Below are 19,610 nucleotides of genomic sequence, written 5' to 3'. Positions count from 1 at the left end.
GGCGTACAGTCAATAGGATTTATAGCATGTTGGTTAAATATGACGGCATCAGAACAGACTGTACACATTATTTCCTGTCGTTAAGAGAATTTCCTTTTGGCATAATGTCTTGTGAGATATTAAACCCATGTAATAACATGGAGCTGAAATTGATCACACGCACTACGGTACAGTTCACAAGTCAAGCAACAAATATAGCCTCTTTTTATTTCAAATGAACTTCTGTTACTATATGCAATAGGGAAATAGGGATATTTCTGGCAACACTGTAGCACATATTTTATATTCTTGAAACTGAAAAGTACTAAAACTGTGGTTTTAATGGTTCTTTTTTGTTTTTTTTGTTTGTTTTAATTTAGTCATTCCAACAGTTAGAATATTCAATGCAGTTTGTTACTTTGTTAAGGCTGGGACAGACAGATTACGTGTTTGTTTTTTTACAGAACAGTGAACACAAGTAGTTTTCACAGGTTGGGAGCCACTGGTCTAGACCATAAGGCTGTACTGGAATTACATCTCAGGTTTCTAGAGACATTTATATCATTTCCAATTTATATGTCACCAGAAACCTTTGATGGAATTACAGTCTTATTTATTATGTACAGTTTGGTGTATATTATTATTATAATTATTATTATTTATTTGTAGATGCAGACAATGATTTTTGCTAAGCTATCCTTGTTTGCCTTCACACATAAATAGCAAGTTTTTTCATTGACTAGAGGAAATAATGTGCTAGCATGATTGACAGGAATCTATACTTCAAGGTCAACAGCTTTAGTCCCTCCAATATGTTCACCTTGATTTGTCTTCCCCAAGGTACTTGCCTAATTTCCTCTATAGCTAAGTAAACATATCTAGAAATTCTGTGTAAACTTTCAAACACTCCTTTCTGCTAGACTGGGTGCCATTGTCTCTCCAGAATATTAAACTTGAAATTGTTTGTTGCAAATGTTTTGAAGTGTGCTCTATTTTAATATATATATATATATATATATATATATATATATATATATATATATATATATATATATATATATATTATTGTATATATATATATATATATATATATATATATATTATTGTATATATATATATATATATATATTATTGTATATATATATATATATATATATATATATATATATATATATATATATATAAATGAAAAACTTTCAGAATACTCTTGTATTGTAATTATTCGCAGAATTGCAGTACTTGTCATATAAACACGATGTACCATACAAGCACACAGTAAGCAATTTCTTTCATGACAGAAACCCACTTTGTTTAAAGCTAATAACATTAGCCATGTTTCCCAAAGTCACAGTTGTATGGACATTACTTTAGCTTGTCTCTTAGACCAGGGGCTGAAGGACTATAGATACTCCTTGTAACCAGGGGGCCTGTAAAGGACTTAGTGGATTTACTCAAGAAGCCAGCTCATGCTCTGTGTGGTTCCTGAATTAACAAACCTCTCTGACGACTGACTTTAATACTTGTAAATATTGTTCAATCAAATTGTTGTTTGAACTTTTAATACTTGAACTTCATTTCTGGAACCTGACAGTCCCACAAGTTCCCTACTGCTCACAGGTATAAAAACTCTTTAAGATCATATAGTCAGAGTATGTGTATACTGGTTATAATTCATAGGGTTTCAGTTCTCATTGCACAATAATAGTGTACTATGGTACTTGTAGCATGTCTCATGCAGTTTGCGACTAATGTGATCTTTCAATATGATCAGCAGCATGCCTGTCACATCTAGTACAAAATAATTTCTAAATGATTATAAAAGAAACAAAATCTTTTATATTCTGAGATTGTCTTGGGCACCTAATACCAGGAATAAAAGGTGAGACAGACAGTTTTTCCAGCTTATTGTATTTTATTTCTTTATAATGTATAAAAAGAGAGCCACACAACAGGTTCTTGTGACATTCGCTCAATACTATGCATGTGTCAATACCCTTGTGGGCTCACCACAATCTATCAAAAACTCACAGGTAGCTGTCATAAAACCATAGCTTTATATGTACCAGTGGTCAGATGTTTTAAGGCTGTGTATTCTTCATAACATGATACTGGTACTATACAGTATTGTGCAATACAACAACTAACCAAGTGACAGGAACACTTTTTACTGGGTTATACAATTCAAGTGGTCTTTTGTTCGTCTAGTTTTAATAAAATTCTCCTCATTTTAGCAAATAGGTCTCTTATGAGGACCCATGTCCCTGTTCTTTGAACTTATGGACACAATACACTAACCTGTCCTTAAAATGTATTTGTTAAACAATTTAAATAAATACTGTGGCATAAAATGTTTTAAGTTTTAATCAACAAATGCTGTAAAGTAACAGAACCCTGATGGTAAGGAGGTGATCTGTCCCCAGTAGATTTTCCTCCCTTACCCACAGAAGAGTTTGCAACAGCTTTGTTGTACTTTTGAATTGTTTCACCTTTTTTTAACACTGTGGTAAAGCTTTGATAAATAGGGACCTGTACCTCTTAACAAGTTTTTGCCACTACTGATTGTACTGGAATTGGAAAGCCTTTCTTATCTATGTTGGCGATACAGGCACTGCAGCTGTTCTTATTTTGGATGTTTTTTTGTTCATCATTTTTTTCATCATCTGGTTGGGATCCTCTACAAAGCTTTGGAAATCATTTTTCCTTAATACCCAGAAACATTTCTTACAGCTAAATTATTTGAAGAAAATTGGCTTATCAATCTAAGATGGCCATTCATGTAAGACACCATCTTGGGGTTCTAGCGACATTGATAAACCACTCGGGCTTTACAAGAGTTGCGCGAAAACAAAAGAATTACCGGAAAATAAAAGGTTGCACTATTATTATTACTATTATTTATTTCTTAGCAGACACCCTTACCCAGGGCGACTTACAGTCATAAACAAAAAATACATTTCAAGAATCACAGCACACTATAAAGATGCTGCTACAAAAAAAATAGTGTCAGGCTAAAAAAGGAATAGAAAATATGGCCCAACATCACTGAGAGTACAGGGAGCAATTCAATACATATTAATGGTATCAGGCTGAAATCTCATCATTTTCTCAAAATAACGTCATCCTATAGAGCTGACGATCAATCCAAAAGCCACATTAAAAAAAAAACAGGCCTCATTGAGAAAAGTTAATTTAACCAATTTTTTTTTTGCATAAAACGGTGGAACTCTCGTTTCATTCTGCAACGTTAGTAAGGTAATGCTTTTTATGGTTGATGGGTCTTTGTTCCGTGTGATTTTTTATTTCTTTTTTTTAAACTCGATTTAAAGGTTTTTACCTCCCAAGCTCATGTTGGAAATATTACATTTATACAAAAGGTGTTTCTTGTATGTTTTCAATATAGAAAAAGTCTAAATTCAAAACTGATGCACTATGGTTGCTCTACAGTCTGTAAAATTAGTTTCAAGATCACAAAGAGGCTCTTAAATATTCCTAAGATATCTGTATTTATGCATACAATATTTAAGCATTGTATATTCACACAACAAAGAAATACAAAAATACAACCCTGTTATTGAGGGATTTAGCATTAACACTTTGTTATAGAAATAAAAATGGTATTCATAGGTATATATTTAAATACTTCATGTGAGCAATCATTGTATGAAGCTTAAATAAAGATAGAAAGCAATAGATTTTATTGATATTTAACTATAGTTTGGACAGCAATTTAAAATGTGAACCTCTTTGGCTGTTTTATTTATGTATTTATTTATAGTTTTTAGAAGACTTTTTCTGATGATGTAATGATGATGCCCTGCAGTTATTTTTTGTTTGATATTTGAAGCGGTACAAACATTTTTCTGGGTGGTGGTGGCTGACTGTTGCTTGCAAGATAACCAAGAGCTTGAAATGTCAATGTTTTTTTTTTTTTTTTTACTTTTATCAAATCGCTGTGATTTATTAGCTTTGAAGCTCTGTACATTTCCTAGCTGTATAGCAAAGTTATTTGATGCTTCAGTGTATTTTACAAAAAGCTTCCATTCACACCAGAGTCATTGGGATACAATGCTAAAAAAAAAAATCATCTCCTGAAGCAACAAAACACTTTTATTTGAATGGACATGGACAATTCATTCAGAAAGTGCAAGGCAAATGTGGAATATAGTAATTGTGTCATTGTCATGCTACAGATATAAACAAAGGAATAGAATAAAAACAGCTAGGCAAGGAGTTTGATTCTGCAGATGAGTATGCCCCTGCACACTGGATTTATAGCAGAAAAATATTATTATGATATTTTTATTTACCCATTTTAATTAAAAACTAGGATGAGTTAGTACAGATACTTTAAGACACAAAGAGACCAAATAGTGCATGAGAGGTGAAATAATATTCCACAAACCTTTTTCCAACAATTTATTGGTTCATTGAGGTACACATGTGATGCAGTATGTGATACTAACAGTTCATGAGTTTGTGTTTGTGGTATTTCAAGGGAGGTGTACAGGGAATTTTAATGATGTAAAAAGAGTGGAATATTGCCACACTAATTGGGCTGATGTTTCCCCAGAACTGATTTATTGACCCCCTTATGGATATTACTAAATTCAATAAGTGAAAAGAGGTCAGTGTTAGTTTAAAAGGTAGCTGTATTTAGATCACATACCATACAGGCACTCCATGACCCTACTTCCTGTTACATTTATTTTTTTCTTAATTAAAAAATGCCTGGATTTTTGCCCTTGAGTTATTGCACCCTCCAACTTTTGACTCAATTTTAACACTATGCCCCTGGGGCATTCACATAACAGAATCTGATAATGTATATATATATATATATATATATATATATATATATATATATATATATATATATATATATTATATACACACATACACACAAACACACTATATATATATACACACACACACACACACACACATACATGCATATACAGGCGCATACTAATGTATATGGCCAGTTTAAGGAAAAACAAAGTGATTTCTATAATTTCTATTAAAATATATAAATTAAAGTACAGATTCAGCTTTATAATAAAACACCACATTATTACATAACATGCATAAAATGAAAAATAACAAGTATTTGGGCAATCAACATATTTCATATGAAACCCATTTGTTGCTAATTATTGACAATTATCATGATTGAAAACCAACACCTGCTGATAATAAATAAATACATAATCATCAAGTGCTCAAAAATCAATTGGAAATTTGTGATTCAAAAAAGCAACACAAATGGTTAAAACTAAAGGGTACAGCAACAATCTCAAAATGGCAGTGATACAACTAAATGAAAAAGGAGAAACTACCAGAAAAATAGCAGAAACTCTGAATGGGCTATTATTGACAAACACAGGAGAACAGGAATAATTTGTAATATTTTTTTTTTTATTATTATAAAGCTGAATCTCTAATTTATTTTCAATAGAAGAATTAGAAATTATAGAAATCACTTTCTTTGTGGATTTTCTTTTTTTTTTTTTAACTGCCCAAATACTTTTGTCTGTGACTGTGTGTGTGTGTGTGTATGGGGCAATGCTGAGTGGTCTCTATATCTACTTGAGCTTCAACCACAAAAATATTGATTATGCCCTGTCCGATAAATAGGAAGGTTGGAATTAATTATCTCTATGTTGAACTCTGTCTACACAAAGATCAATGTAAAAGAAATACACAAAACAGAAAACAGTGTGTAGCACATATAGGGGCAGGCTGCTTGCTGTAAAATATGTTGATAGTTGATTTTAAATATGTAATCTGAAAAGTGCTATTGGGTAAAGGAAGGGGGTTTCAAAACACCACACCAGTCATACTGTATCATACTGTTCAAGAACTTGCAAGGCTTATGATTTTAACCTATTCATCATCGTCTTGGGAATTCTTATATAAGGTATTGAAATGTATACACATTTTCAAAAAACTACAGGTAAGATGATTTTAGTTTCCAGTTCTTGCATGGCTGAGGGCTGAGGGCTTATTTCTTCTTACTTTCCCTAGATCTTTCTCCAGGTTATGAATCTGTTTTGCACGTGAGTGAAAGCAGCAATTGGTTACTGACCGACAGTGGAGGTGCAGCTTTTGGGAGCAAGATTTCTTGTGACCTCAAGGTGTTCAAAGTAAGTGTAGCACTGAACTATCTGCAAATGTGGGACATACAAAATGGTGACAATACATATTAAAGAGTATTTTGTTAGCTTTGTGCTCTTTAAAGGTTTTATGTTGGATAACCTGATGGTACTGAGTGCAGTACCAGAATACCAACACACACCTGATGCTGCTTTGCAATCTAAAATCAATGTGAGCACTGAACCAGAGTAGAAAGCCAGCAGATCATATACCACTATGAAAAAAGCTATAGAACACAGGAGGAAACAGTTTGAAAATGTTCCTAAAAGTTACCTATAAAATGACCTACAGTGCCTTGCGAAAGTATTCGGCCCCCTTGAACTTTGCGACCTTTTGCCACATTTCAGACTTCAAACATAAAGATATGAAACTGTAATTTTTTGTGAAGAATCAACAACAAGTGGGACACAATCATGAAGTGGAACGAAATTTATTGGATATTTCAAACATTTTTAACAAATAAAAAACTGAAAAATTGGGCGTGCAAAATTATTCAGCCCCCTTAAGTTAATACTTTGTAGCGCCACCTTTTGCTGCGATTACAGCTGTAAGTCGCTTGGGGTATGTCTCTATCAGTTTTGCACATCGAGAGACTGAAATTTTTGCCCATTCCTCCTTGCAAAACAGCTCGAGCTCAGTGAGGTTGGATGGAGAGCATTTGTGAACAGCAGTTTTCAGTTCTTTCCACAGATTCTCGATTGGATTCAGGTCTGGACTTTGACTTGGCCATTCTAACACCTGGATATGTTTATTTGTGAACCATTCCATTGTAGATTTTGCTTTATGTTTTGGATCATTGTCTTGTTGGAAGACAAATCTCCGTCCCAGTCTCAGGTCTTTTGCAGACTCCATCAGGTTTTCTTCCAGAATGGTCCTGTATTTGGCTCCATCCATCTTCCCATCAATTTTAACCATCTTCCCTGTCCCTGCTGAAGAAAAGCAGGCCCAAACCATGATGCTGCCACCACCATGTTTGACAGTGGGGATGGTGTGTTCAGGGTGATGAGCTGTGTTGCTTTTACGCCAAACATAACGTTTTGCATTGTTGCCAAAAAGTTCGATTTTGGTTTCATCTGACCAGAGCACCTTCTTCCACATGTTTGGTGTGTCTCCCAGGTGGCTTGTGGCAAACTGTAAACGACACTTTTTATGGATATCTTTAAGAAATGGCTTTCTTCTTGCCACTCTTCCATAAAGGCCAGATTTGTGCAGTATACGACTGATTGTTGTCCTATGGACAGAGTCTCCCACCTCAGCTGTAGATCTCTGCAGTTCATCCAGAGTGATCATGGGCCTCTTGGCTGCATCTCTGATCAGTCTTCTCCTTGTATGAGCTGAAAGTTTAGAGGGACGGCCAGGTCTTGGTAGATTTGCAGTGGTCTGATACTCCTTCCATTTCAGTATTATCGCTTGCACAGTGCTCCTTGGGATGTTTAAAGCTTGGGAAATCTTTTTGTATCCAAATCCGGCTTTAAACTTCTCCACAACAGTATCTCGGACCTGCCTGGTGTGTTCCTTGTTCTTCATGATGCTCTCTGCGCTTTAAACGGACCTCTGAGACTATCACAGTGCAGGTGCATTTATACGGAGACTTGATTACACACAGGTGGATTCTATTTATCATCATTAGTCATTTAGGTCAACATTGGATCATTCAGAGATCCTCACTGAACTTCTGGAGAGAGTTTGCTGCACTGAAAGTAAAGGGGCTGAATAATTTTGCACGCCCAATTTTTCAGTTTTTTATTTGTTAAAAAAGTTTGAAATATCCAATAAATTTCGTTCCACTTCATGATTGTGTCCCACTTGTTGTTGATTCTTCACAAAAAATTACAGTTTCATATCTTTATGTTTGAAGCCTGAAATGTGGCAAAAGGTCGCAAAGTTCAAGGGGGCCGAATACTTTCGCAAGGCACTGTATAGTTGCCCATGAGATCTCACCAGGTAGAAATCAAGGGACAAACTCCCTTCATGCTGTCAAACCAATCACTTATTTTCACCCGCCAAACCTAAGCAATGAATATGATCAAGTGATGAAACCCAGGAAGCAAAGGCCCACCTGTACTCGTGGAGCACATAACCAATAGGGGGGTGCTGAAGTGTGGTGAGGCAAAACTAATCCCAAACTTTTCTTCACATAAAAACCATAACATAACTTGAGACTAAGGGACTGATGTAAGGATAGGCACGGGGCAAACAACTGCAGCTGCAAAATCGAAATTGCCTAGCGGTCAGGCAATCATTCTGAACTGCAATGCAAATAACTCAACACAGACAGTTAGAGCCACAATCATGATAATGAGGGTCGCAATGAGCGCCGCCTATGCATTGGGCTATTTAGCGGCCGCACTTACAGCCCAGAGGTGAGGTGAGTTAGGAGTACAGAGAGCAGTAGGTGCTGTATGAGATTTATGGAGCACGCGAATCAAAGCAAACAAAAAAATATGTCAGAGGAAGGGCATCAAAGTCCTCTTGGAGCACAGAAAAGAAAAGAAAAGTTTTCGAGGAGCTGAGAGTCCTTACGGCTGAGGTCACTCAGGCAACATCAGTTATGCTACCAAAGAGGCCATATGGTCCTCTATAGTGGAGAAAGTCAACCAGGTGATGAAAAGATGTCAGGAGGCGAACAAAAGCGAAACTCGCAACGCAGCACAGGCATGCAGCAGGAACAGGAGGAGGGCTGCCATCCACATTACAACTGACACTGCTCCATCCCATACAATATAGGTGTTTTGCAGCGGCAAATCGCTTTGAATGTACCTTACATCGGCCCCTAAATGTCTGAATAGTTAATTTCGGTTTTGGAAATTTTACTGGGTGCATTTTTCTTTCTGAAAAAATCAAGTTATACAGACTGGCAGTAAAAAGCTTTGAGAATCTTGTCCTGTGTGTCTGAATCACAACACACAATAGTATGTTGTTATATTAGATAATCCTCAAGTCTTGATGACTTCACAAGTCCTGACACAAATAGCAGGGGGGTCAATCTTGTTGGAGAGGGTGAGTAATTTCCCTTGGTTATTTGTTTATTTAGCAGACGCCTTTATCCAAGGCGACTTATAGAGACTAGGGTGTGTGAACTATGCATCAGCTGCAGAGTCACTTACAATTACGTCTCACCGAAAGACTGAGCACAAGGAGGTTAAGTGACTTGCTCAGGGTCATACAATGAGTCAGTGGCTGAGGTGGGATATTAACCACTGGGCCACACTGCCTCCTTATAGCATAACAATTGCTGTGCCTCTACCGACTCCATCCTCACTTCTTGAATGTTGCTGTAGCGTGTAAATAAGGACTCACCTAATAGTGACAAGATATTTATAAGATAGAAAAAATCCCTGAAACTTGAAATTATTTATACAGTATCTACACACCTGAGCAAAATGTGTTTAGCCTTTTAAATGCTATACAAATATACAGTAAACATTGTTCCTGCTGTGGCACTATAAAAATTGCACTTTTACATTGTTCCATTAAAATCTATGTTAAAGTATTTTACAAACACAAAACATCTATAGATCTCGGACAAACACCTGCACATACAGTACAGTATAGATTTGGACAGGTAACCAGAAACCTGAAGCAACTGGGGAATTTATGACTACATATGTTGTCACTTTCAGAAGTCCTGATCACTTATGTATATAACACATTTCACTGAAAGAAATATGATTTCTAATGCACATTTTATACTTATATTTATAAGGTTTATACTATACTTACTGATTTATGTATTTTTAAGTAGATTGCTGAAAAAATCATTAGATGAGCCATTGCAGTTACCCAGCTGGATCAAAACAGGTGCACAGATTTAACAATACAATTATGACTAGACTTCTCCTCACTGGCACATTAGGAGATACAGTAACATGACACAATCTCTTCATCGGCTCAGAAAAGACAGTAAACAGTACGTAACCCATACAAATACATTTATATAATGCCTTGCAAATATCCAGAGGTGATTTACTTAGATTAAAGAGTAAGTAGTGAGTGTCCGTAAAATAGTGTTATATGTACCCACGTGTTGCTACAACTATTTAAATAACGTACCTGTAATTTTTCTTTTCATTGACATCCTGACAAATTGTTACACATATACATTTAAAGTCTCTCTTAAAGCTATTTTCAATATGTCTGGCCTACAAAATTGACCTGGGGATTAGGCTAGGACTCTACAATATACTGAAAGTAATTACAAATACAAATAAATATATAAATACTGTACAAAATGCATAATTGCTGAGATAGTTCTTTAGCTCTCACTTGTAAGAGATTTGCACTTTCTTTATGAAGTTAGTATGTAACCCTCCAATGTACAGGTTTGATTTTTGCCATTGTATGGTGCATGCTTTCAAATATGTACCAAGAACTTTAGCCCATTATCATTTGCAGATAGATGTCATTTTCACATACTGAATGATGTAGTATATGCTATGTCTAATAATCACCATTCAAATCATAAGATATAAGATTATGTATTTGTAATAGCTATTGTCTTTTAGGTCTTAAACTTTATCCTCATGCTGTACATATTACATTCAGTCACAGGTGGCTTTATGTATCTTAGTAACTGAGCTAGTCCTGAAAGTCCTGATCAAAGGAGCATAAAGAAGCACATCTTCCTTAACTAATATAGCAAGAAGCTCTCTATTGCATTTTGATTATCACTTCATTGGCTGAAAAAAGACATGTCAATTCATTTTTTTTCTGAAGGCAGCAAAAGATTAAACAGATAAAAGCACACTGTTCAGATAGAAGTATCTGTTATACTCACTGTAAAGGATAGTTCCATGTGAAGTACTTGTTTTCACTGTCAAGTAAAGGGTAACAGTGTTGTCAGTGTCTTGGGACAAAGTAACTTTGCTGTCTGTGCTCTCAACCAGGGAAGTAAGTGATGGTAGCTCCAGATATGACTCGCCATTGAAAGATGGGAAGAATAATGTGGTATCTGAAACGAAACAGCAAAATATATTAAGATTATAGAAATATGCAGTTAATTCTTAATTCATATCACGTCAGGGATGTTAAAACTCCCAACTAATAATAGTCCATACTCATGTTCCTGAAGACAAAAATTGACACAGCAATGCAATAGTAAAATATGTAATTAGAATTGCATAGAGGTACATTACTAAAAAGTTTGCAAGACTGACAGTCTCCCTTTTACACTGGCTTAGAGACGATAAACAAAACTGCCCAAATTAGTCAACTCAATGGGCTGAATCGCAATGTTAACATTTCAGGGATGTTGTGGCTACCTCCAGTATGATCTATACAGTGTGCCAATCACATTTAACAAGATGGAATAATACATGGATCCCCATTAAAGTATTAAAGTGTGGCAGGGCAGAGGAAAAGCCCTGCATATAATTAGAGAGGGCAAGGCAAAGCCCCGCTTGTAAATATATGAATGTCAAAAAATAATAACAATAAAACAGTTTTTACCACACTAAACCATACATTTTAAATAATAATACAACAAATATAATACACACAGGGGTGGTGTGTATCCCATCACACTTCTCACCCCTTGTGCACAGCACACATGGCCTCAAAGGCCACCTCCCCCCTTAAAAATCCAACAGTCTCGGGGTGAGGGGTAGGGGGGGTACCCGGGGTGGGGGGGGGGGGTACCCCGTCACAATGTCATGCTTATTTCTTCCTTATGGGTTATATATTCAGTAAATTCCTTAGACCAACAGTACTTTTGTAATCGGTTTAGTTTTCAGGATGTAATTTTAAGGTTTTTGGTTGAGTGGCTTTGTGGCAATGTGCTCCGCTCCTGTGTGCATTTCTGTGTATGTTACGTGTTGTGTGTAAATGTTGGTGTATAGAGATGGCGGCACGGGATATAAATGGGTGTGTGCAGCACGAGTATTTAAAATGTGTAATTGTATTTAGGCACGGGATTGCACATCACTTCACGTGCATTTAATGTAATTAATATGTGAGCACGGGGTTGCACGTAATTAATTCACGTGCTGGGATTCAAGTGAATAATTCATTAGTAATTGAATCCCAGCACAACAGTATATATAGATGAACGTTTGACTCACTGGTGGTTGTGTGTTCGGTGAGTGGAGAACGGGATTGGAGACGGAGGTAATTGTGAAGAATAGAAGCTCACCGTGTTTGTCTGTGTAGTCCGTTTTGTTTGTCTCTTTATTTTGGCGTGAAGTGCCGTGTCCTGTGTTTTGTTTGTACAACCTTTTTAATTTCTGTCTGTTAATTATTAAATGCTGAGCGCGATCACGTGCTCAGCTTCACCAAAACCCCAAGTCTCTGTTGTTTATTTCCTGGATCTGGTCTGACGCCACCCACTCCGGCCGTCTTTGTGACAGGCTTTAAAAAAGGTAGTGTTGCATTGGGACTGTCTGGTGACAAACATTTTTTACTGTGCTGCAGAATTAAAAATATGGTTTTGTTGTAGTATTTGACAATACTATTGATTGGATTCTAGCCTTTTCACAGGATTTTCCCATATTCTATCAAATTTTATTCAGTCAGACTCATGCTACTTTTTGCAATCACAATAAACTGTAGACCACAAAAACAAAATCTTAAAAAAACTCAATAAATTGCTTTCTTGCCAATAAACTTTCTCCCAAATCCATCTTGGCTGTACAGAAATAACACACAATGCATTGCCTTTCATGGCACACAAGTGCTTTATGTAACCTTAAATGCAGTACGTAAACAAATAATAATTTTGAATTGCTCGGTCAGACAACAATGTAATGTATCAATAGGGGGAAGTACCGTGTCTAATTCAGTATACCATATTTCTAGAGGACAGTAAAATGAACTGATTGAATCTGTGAGACATTGTAAGAGTTGGATTTCATGTTTTATTTTTTTGTTATTTGAAAAGATGCTTTTTTCCTATTCTATACATGAACATTTCTTCATTAAATATTCCTTTTGACTATGAGTGCCTTATACAGAAAGCTGTAGAGATAAAAAGACGAGATGGACACTTTGGAAGGGTACCGCAAAATTGTTCTACAAAAAATGTCTTATATATTAAACATTAAGGTTAGTGCAGGATGTAGAGAAGAGACCAAGGGCGAGTGCAAGATTTACTGTTAAGTCAATTATATTTCTTTACATTCACATTAATGATTGTGTAGAATTTTCAAATAATATTTATTGGGGAAAATAACCTTTTTTTCCAGTTTCTCATTAGCTGTTTCAAATTATTTAGCTGTTGTAGTCATGGGGACATGTGACAGAGATCAAATGATTCTTGGTGTTAGATCTCCCTCCCGACCTGCGAGGGCGCTGTGTAAAAGGAACAGAGTACCCTTAACTAAATGGCACAACAATTTATTCCTTGGGGTAGGTGGAAGTCGGTCATTTAAGAACAGGGCGGAGCTACAGTACCCAAACTCAATGACTCGGACAGGAAATGGCGTGGCATCTGAGGATTGGAGGAGCGGATGCGCTCGTTAACCTAGGGGTCATGAGCGAGGGTATAAATAGGGGTCGTAGTGTAAGTGATCTGTTCCTTTGTAAATGGTTAGAACAACCTAGAAGGAGACCCCTGTGATAAGAAAACGTGAATGTTGTGTTTGTTTGTTTGTCTAGTAAAAACTGTTTGTTTTGTTTCTAAAGACTACTAACACTATCTGCAGCCGCAGGCCAGCAACAAACCCGGACACCAGCACTTCCCTGTTTCACAATGTACACTAGTTTCACACACTAAATAAACACTGTGTTTGTGTTCTGTGTTACGTGTGGGTGAAGAAAGAACCTGGACTTTTTTTGGTTTTGGGTCAAATACGATGATTACAAACGAAGTGATACACGCCGTTGTATCACTTCCATCATATATTATTTACAGGTGTTCACCCTAAAGCTCTGGACATTGTCTAATAAATCAATAAACACCCTTGCATCTGGAATTCATTGTCTGTCTGTTTTTGTATCCACTCTGCACACACCTGTAACCACTCACCACTGTGCCACAGGACAGCAGCATACACAGAAACAATTACTGTCTTGGTAAACATTACTAGAAATTTACTGTTTAGCCAGTGAAGATCCAGTTTCAGTCAATAATTTTTGCTGTATCTTCTTGAAATATAAAAGATGGAATCTAATCAAAAGCCTGTCTGTCAGCAGACTTCTAGGACAGTCAATTAATTAAGTTCAAGCTAATTTAACTCTGAAACAATGTTCATAAATCACTGGGATTTTTTAAATTACTGGAAAAAACCTTATCAAATATTACAAAAAAAATAGAAATACAAATGTGCTTTAACTTTGGATGTTAGAAACTAATACTCCTGTTTATTTCAAAAGCATGTATTTTACTACCTTCAAGAATCTCCTCATCTGCCCCATCTATTTAATGTAATATGGCTGAATTGAAACTACTATAATGCTGAACAAACTGACATTTAATGACTAGTGTACTATCTGGCTTTGCTAGTCAGATTCAGTACAATGACTAGAGAGATGAAGTGTCCTGTGTTACCCTGAAAAAAAGTTCCAGGACTTTGCTGGACAGTGCAAGCTAATATCCAAGCAATCTTCTGTAACTTTTTGTATCAGTTAGATGTGTGTATTTTACTGTATAAAACGCATTGCAATGAAAAAGGGGGACACCTGAGGCCTTTTAAGAGTGTCCATGTTTTAGCAATTGCCCATAACCAGTTACAAATCAATGGCTTGGTCTCTGCATGGTTGTTATATTTCCCAAAAGGTGTTGAATCAAATGAGTTTTGGGATGTTGCTATTCAGTTCATAAACTCTGTATGCCACTAATGGTCCCATAGCATCTTACACAGGAGGCACCATATGCTTTAGAGCTAGCACTAGGAGGATAATAGATATAACAAGAGTAGGACTGGGTTCGCTGCTTCAGTACACTGGCTTCCACCTTAGGGACTGATTTTAGCTCCAAAGTGAGAGAAGGCGGCAATACCATTCTCATGTCTGACATGAATCAGAAATGAAAAGCGTTCAGGTATCATCCACCTCATCCCTAGTCCTTCTTTTAAACAGCATCAAATCTCAGCTGAGGAATCTTGACAGTAAAGACAAAATCTTGCTGTTTTAAACAGGACAAAAAAAGAATTAGATTGTACCAAAAAACTGGAGAAAATTTACAAAGTCACAAGTGCAAAATATGGGAAGCATATAGAATGACTACAGTATGTTCTGTCTTTTACACCTTCGGATTCTATCTGACGACCAAGATCCAAGAAGTACCACTATCTAGCAGAAAGTGTTCAGTTAATAGACAGCCTGACCCCAAAAACCAGTCATGCAAACCATCGCAATGAACACTTTTAGAATTAAGCTGGCAATTCTTATTAACTTAAGCAGCACTGTATTGCAAAGAAGACACAGTGTGATCTTGTTTACAGTAAGGTCTCTACTACTGTACATCTAGTTTGAGATTCTATATATATATATATATATATATATATATATATATATATATATATATAGAGAGAGAGAGAGAGAGAGAGAGAGAGAGAGAGAGAGAGAGAGAGAGAGAGAGAGAGAGAGAGAGAGACTATAATAATGTTCTAGAATCCTATTAGAGCTGTTTTTCATACATACTATTCTTACTTAATAGTCCAGAAATTGTCTCATAGCTGTGCATAATGTATTAATATAGGGTAAACTGCACCATATTATGAACACTAGTGATACATTTTCAAACTATTTTACTCAATCTGGATTGATCTTTAAATGAAAATAAAACAAAAGCAGCAGATACAGAAGAAAAACATTTAGGAAAAAAAAAAAGATTGAATCATAGTGTATAAATGCCCACTGAGGTGTCTCCTTACCCTTGTGAACTTTGCTTTAATATATTTCCAACATTTTATTTTTCATAACCTGCTCTAGCTGACCTTCAGTTTTTCTAACTAAGCATCCCCGTTGTGAGTTTCCTCCCAGGCTGCAGATGTATGTGATTTACACCTTTTTTTATACTGCGAAGGGAGAAATGGCCACATCCCCTGCAGCGGACACACTTTTAATCAAATCCAGCCCTTAAATCACATTAACAACTTTCAGAACTCAATCAATACAATATTTTATAGTCTGTAACAGAATTATCAGGAGTGGGGCAGGAGAAGTGAGAAGGAGAAGAGAAAGAAACGACAAGGGAATGGGAACATGTCTGAGCTTTCGTCCTGCTTGCCCCATAGGGATTTACCTGCCAATTTTAACAATGACTGATCGGTCTCTGGACTGCAATGCATTTACAAGGAGTGCAGGCTTTGCTGCTAATGAAGCATTCTAGGAGGTCATGATCAATACAGAATGCTGAATAATTTCCTGCTCTATTGCTCTACTAGTTTAAGGCATATTTTCAATTCCTCCCTCATTTAGTCCTGAGCTAATTTATTCAGCAATTAGCTTTCAATTTGGGATACACGTACTGTAGCTGGCAAACTTTTGTCCAGCTATATGACCTATCATGTCTCTTCTGTTAGAGTAATTTATTATCCATTAATACTGTTACACTTACTTTAGAATTAAACAGTCCTTAAGAATGGGACATGTGATAATGTGCCTGTGGTAGGAGAGCTCAGTGAATTAGAAAAAAAGAGAGATTAGTGCACAATGTTTTTAGGATTATATATATATATATATATATATATATATATATATATATATATATATATACAGTGCCTTGCGAAAGTATTCGGCCCCATTGAACTTTGCGACCTTTTTCCACATTTCAGGCTTCAAACATAAAGATATGAAACTGTAATTTTTTGTGAAGAATCAACAACAAGTGGGACACAATCATGAAGTGGAACGAAATTTATTGGATATTTCAAACTTTTTTAACAAATAAAAAACTGAAAAATTGGGCGTGCAAAATTATTCAGCCCCTTTACTTTCAGTGCAGCAAACTCTCTCCAGAAGTTCAGTGAGGATCTCTGAATGAGCCAATGTTGACCTAAATGACTAATGATGATAAATAGAATCCACCTGTGTGTAATCAAGTCTCCGTATAAATGCACCTGCACTGTGATAGTCTCAGAGGTCCGTTTAAAGCGCAGAGAGCATCATGAAGAACAAGGAACACACCAGGCAGGTCCGAGATACTGTTGTGGAGAAGTTTAAAGCCGGATTTGGATACAAAAAGATTTCCCAAGCTTTAAACATCCCAAGGAGCACTGTGCAAGCGATAATATTGAAATGGAAGGAGTATCAGACCACTGCAAATCTACCAAGACCTGGCCGTCCCTCTAAACTTTCAGCTCATACAAGGAGAAGACTGATCAGAGATGCAGCCAAGAGGCCCATGATCACTCTGGATGAACTGCAGAGATCTACAGCTGAGGTGGGAGACTCTGTCCATAGGACAACAATCAGTCGTATACTGCACAAATCTGGCCTTTATGGAAGAGTGGCAAGAAGAAAGCCATTTCTTAAAGATATCCATAAAAAGTGTCGTTTACAGTTTGCCACAAGCCACCTGGGAGACACACCAAACATGTGGAAGAAGGTGCTCTGGTCAGATGAAACCAAAATCGAACTTTTTGGCAACAATGCAAAACGTGATGTTTGGCGTAAAAGCAACACAGCTCATCACCCTGAACACACCATCCCCACTGTCAAACATGGTGGTGGCAGCATCATGGTTTGGGCCTGCTTTTCTTCAGCAGGGACAGGGAAGATGGTTAAAATTGATGGGAAGATGGATGGAGCCAAATACAGGACCATTCTGGAAGAAAACCTGATGGAGTCTGCAAAAGACCTGAGACTGGGACAGAGATTTGTCTTCCAACAAGACAATGATCCAAAACATAAAGCAAAATCTACAATGGAATGGTTCACAAATAAACATATCCAGGTGTTAGAATGGCCAAGTCAAAGTCCAGACCTGAATCCAATCGAGAATCTGTGGAAAGAACTGAAAACTGCTGTTCACAAATGCTCTCCATCCAACCTCACTGAGCTCGAGCTGTTTTGCAAGGAGGAATGGGCAAAAATTTCAGTCTCTCGATGTGCAAAACTGATAGAGACATACCCCAAGCGACTTACAGCTGTAATCGCAGCAAAAGGTGGCGCTACAAAGTATTAACTTAAGGGGGCTGAATAATTTTGCACGCCCAATTTTTCAGTTTTTTATTTGTTAAAAAAGTTTGAAATATCCAATAAATTTCGTTCCATTTCATGATTGTGTCCCACTTGTTGTTGATTCTTCACAAAAAATTACAGTTTCATATCTTTATGTTTGAAGCCTGAAATGTGGCAAAAGGTCGCAAAGTTCAAGGGGGCCGAATACTTTCGCAAGGCACTGTATATATATATATATATATATATGGGCATAGAGCTTTAATAAAAAAAATAAAAGTATATGATTTAATAGGCCATACTTTATAGTTATCAACAACACACAGTAAAGTAAGACTTCTTTAAAATTTAGGCAAAGTTAACTCACAAGCTTTTAGGAATCCTGACACAAGAGGTGTCAGGATCAACTTGGCGAGTTGTTTCAGAATTCAAGGGATGTGTCACGATGTAAATAGCCTCCAGACTTAATCTGAGGAAGTCCATTGCCATTTATACAATCTGGTAGCTCTGCATGAGTTGGTGTGACCTCTTAAAATATACCATGAATTTTAAAAATAAAAAAAGCATAAGCATAGCATGGTAGGAAAAAAAGGTAAAACCTTTAAACTAAATAAGTTTTGACTAGAAGTAATTTTCAATATCTGTGCATTGAGAAGATCATTGGAATTAACTCTCTTCATATTTATTATACAGCTATTGGCATACTCGTACATTATTATTCGTAGTAGTATTATATTGAATTGCAGTACCTATACTGAATTTTTATTTTCTTTTTCATGCATACTACCAAAGATGTAGCAATAAAGGAAGGGCAAGCAAGGACAGAGTCTGAGAATCCTGTATTCTTAAAGCACAGGTGCAAAATTATTATTATATACATATCCTTCTCCAGCATGTAACCATGGGGGATGGCTCATTAATATAGGTCAAGCTATTTATGAAAAACACAAATAGGCACAACCTGTCTTGTAGCACCAGCAATGTTCAGATTTTACAGTCTTCTTACAAGTTTGTATTAATGCACATAGGGATTATTTAATACCTGATTATGTGACGTTTCCTGTGGGAGAATGCAAATGACCCAGGCCTGAAAATAGGACCCCGGTTGCTTTGCAACACTGCCTGGGGAGACAAATAGCATTTGAGTGGCTGACTTAATTATCAGCAAATTAGTACCAACAGCACAAATGGGGGTGGTGTATGCAACACAGGAGAAGTAGTTCCATGTCATGTTGGAGATAGGAAGCAAAGGCAATTATTTGTCACTTTTTTTGGAAAGGCTGAAGCATTTAACTTGCTTTAAATGACATTGCTTAGATGTTTAAAAAATGAGCAGAATAACTACTGCTTCGCTAGCTTTTCTAGTAGGAACAGTTGTATACAGACTGATTTACTATACTGCAAATGAAAATCAAACAGCA

At 36.4% G+C, this 19,610-nt stretch overlaps 1 protein-coding gene across 1 annotated transcript in view; it reads right to left on the bottom strand.

Moving 5' to 3' along the window:
- eys (eyes shut homolog) overlaps window positions 1-19,610 on the bottom strand; it is a 458,209-nt gene that overhangs the window by 85,928 nt on the left and 352,671 nt on the right. Inside the window, exon 44 of the mRNA XM_034921306.2 lies at window positions 10,910-11,083. Within this exon, the coding sequence (XP_034777197.2) occupies window positions 10,910-11,083 (174 nt within the window). The remainder of the gene's footprint in view (window positions 1-10,909; window positions 11,084-19,610) is intronic.

The sequence above is a fragment of the Acipenser ruthenus genome, chromosome 5 (assembly GCF_902713425.1).
Source record: "Acipenser ruthenus chromosome 5, fAciRut3.2 maternal haplotype, whole genome shotgun sequence".
NCBI lineage: Eukaryota > Metazoa > Chordata > Actinopteri > Acipenseriformes > Acipenseridae > Acipenser > Acipenser ruthenus.
Note: the sequence above shows the minus strand (reverse complement) of the source record. Positions and strands in the feature narration are given on the sequence as shown.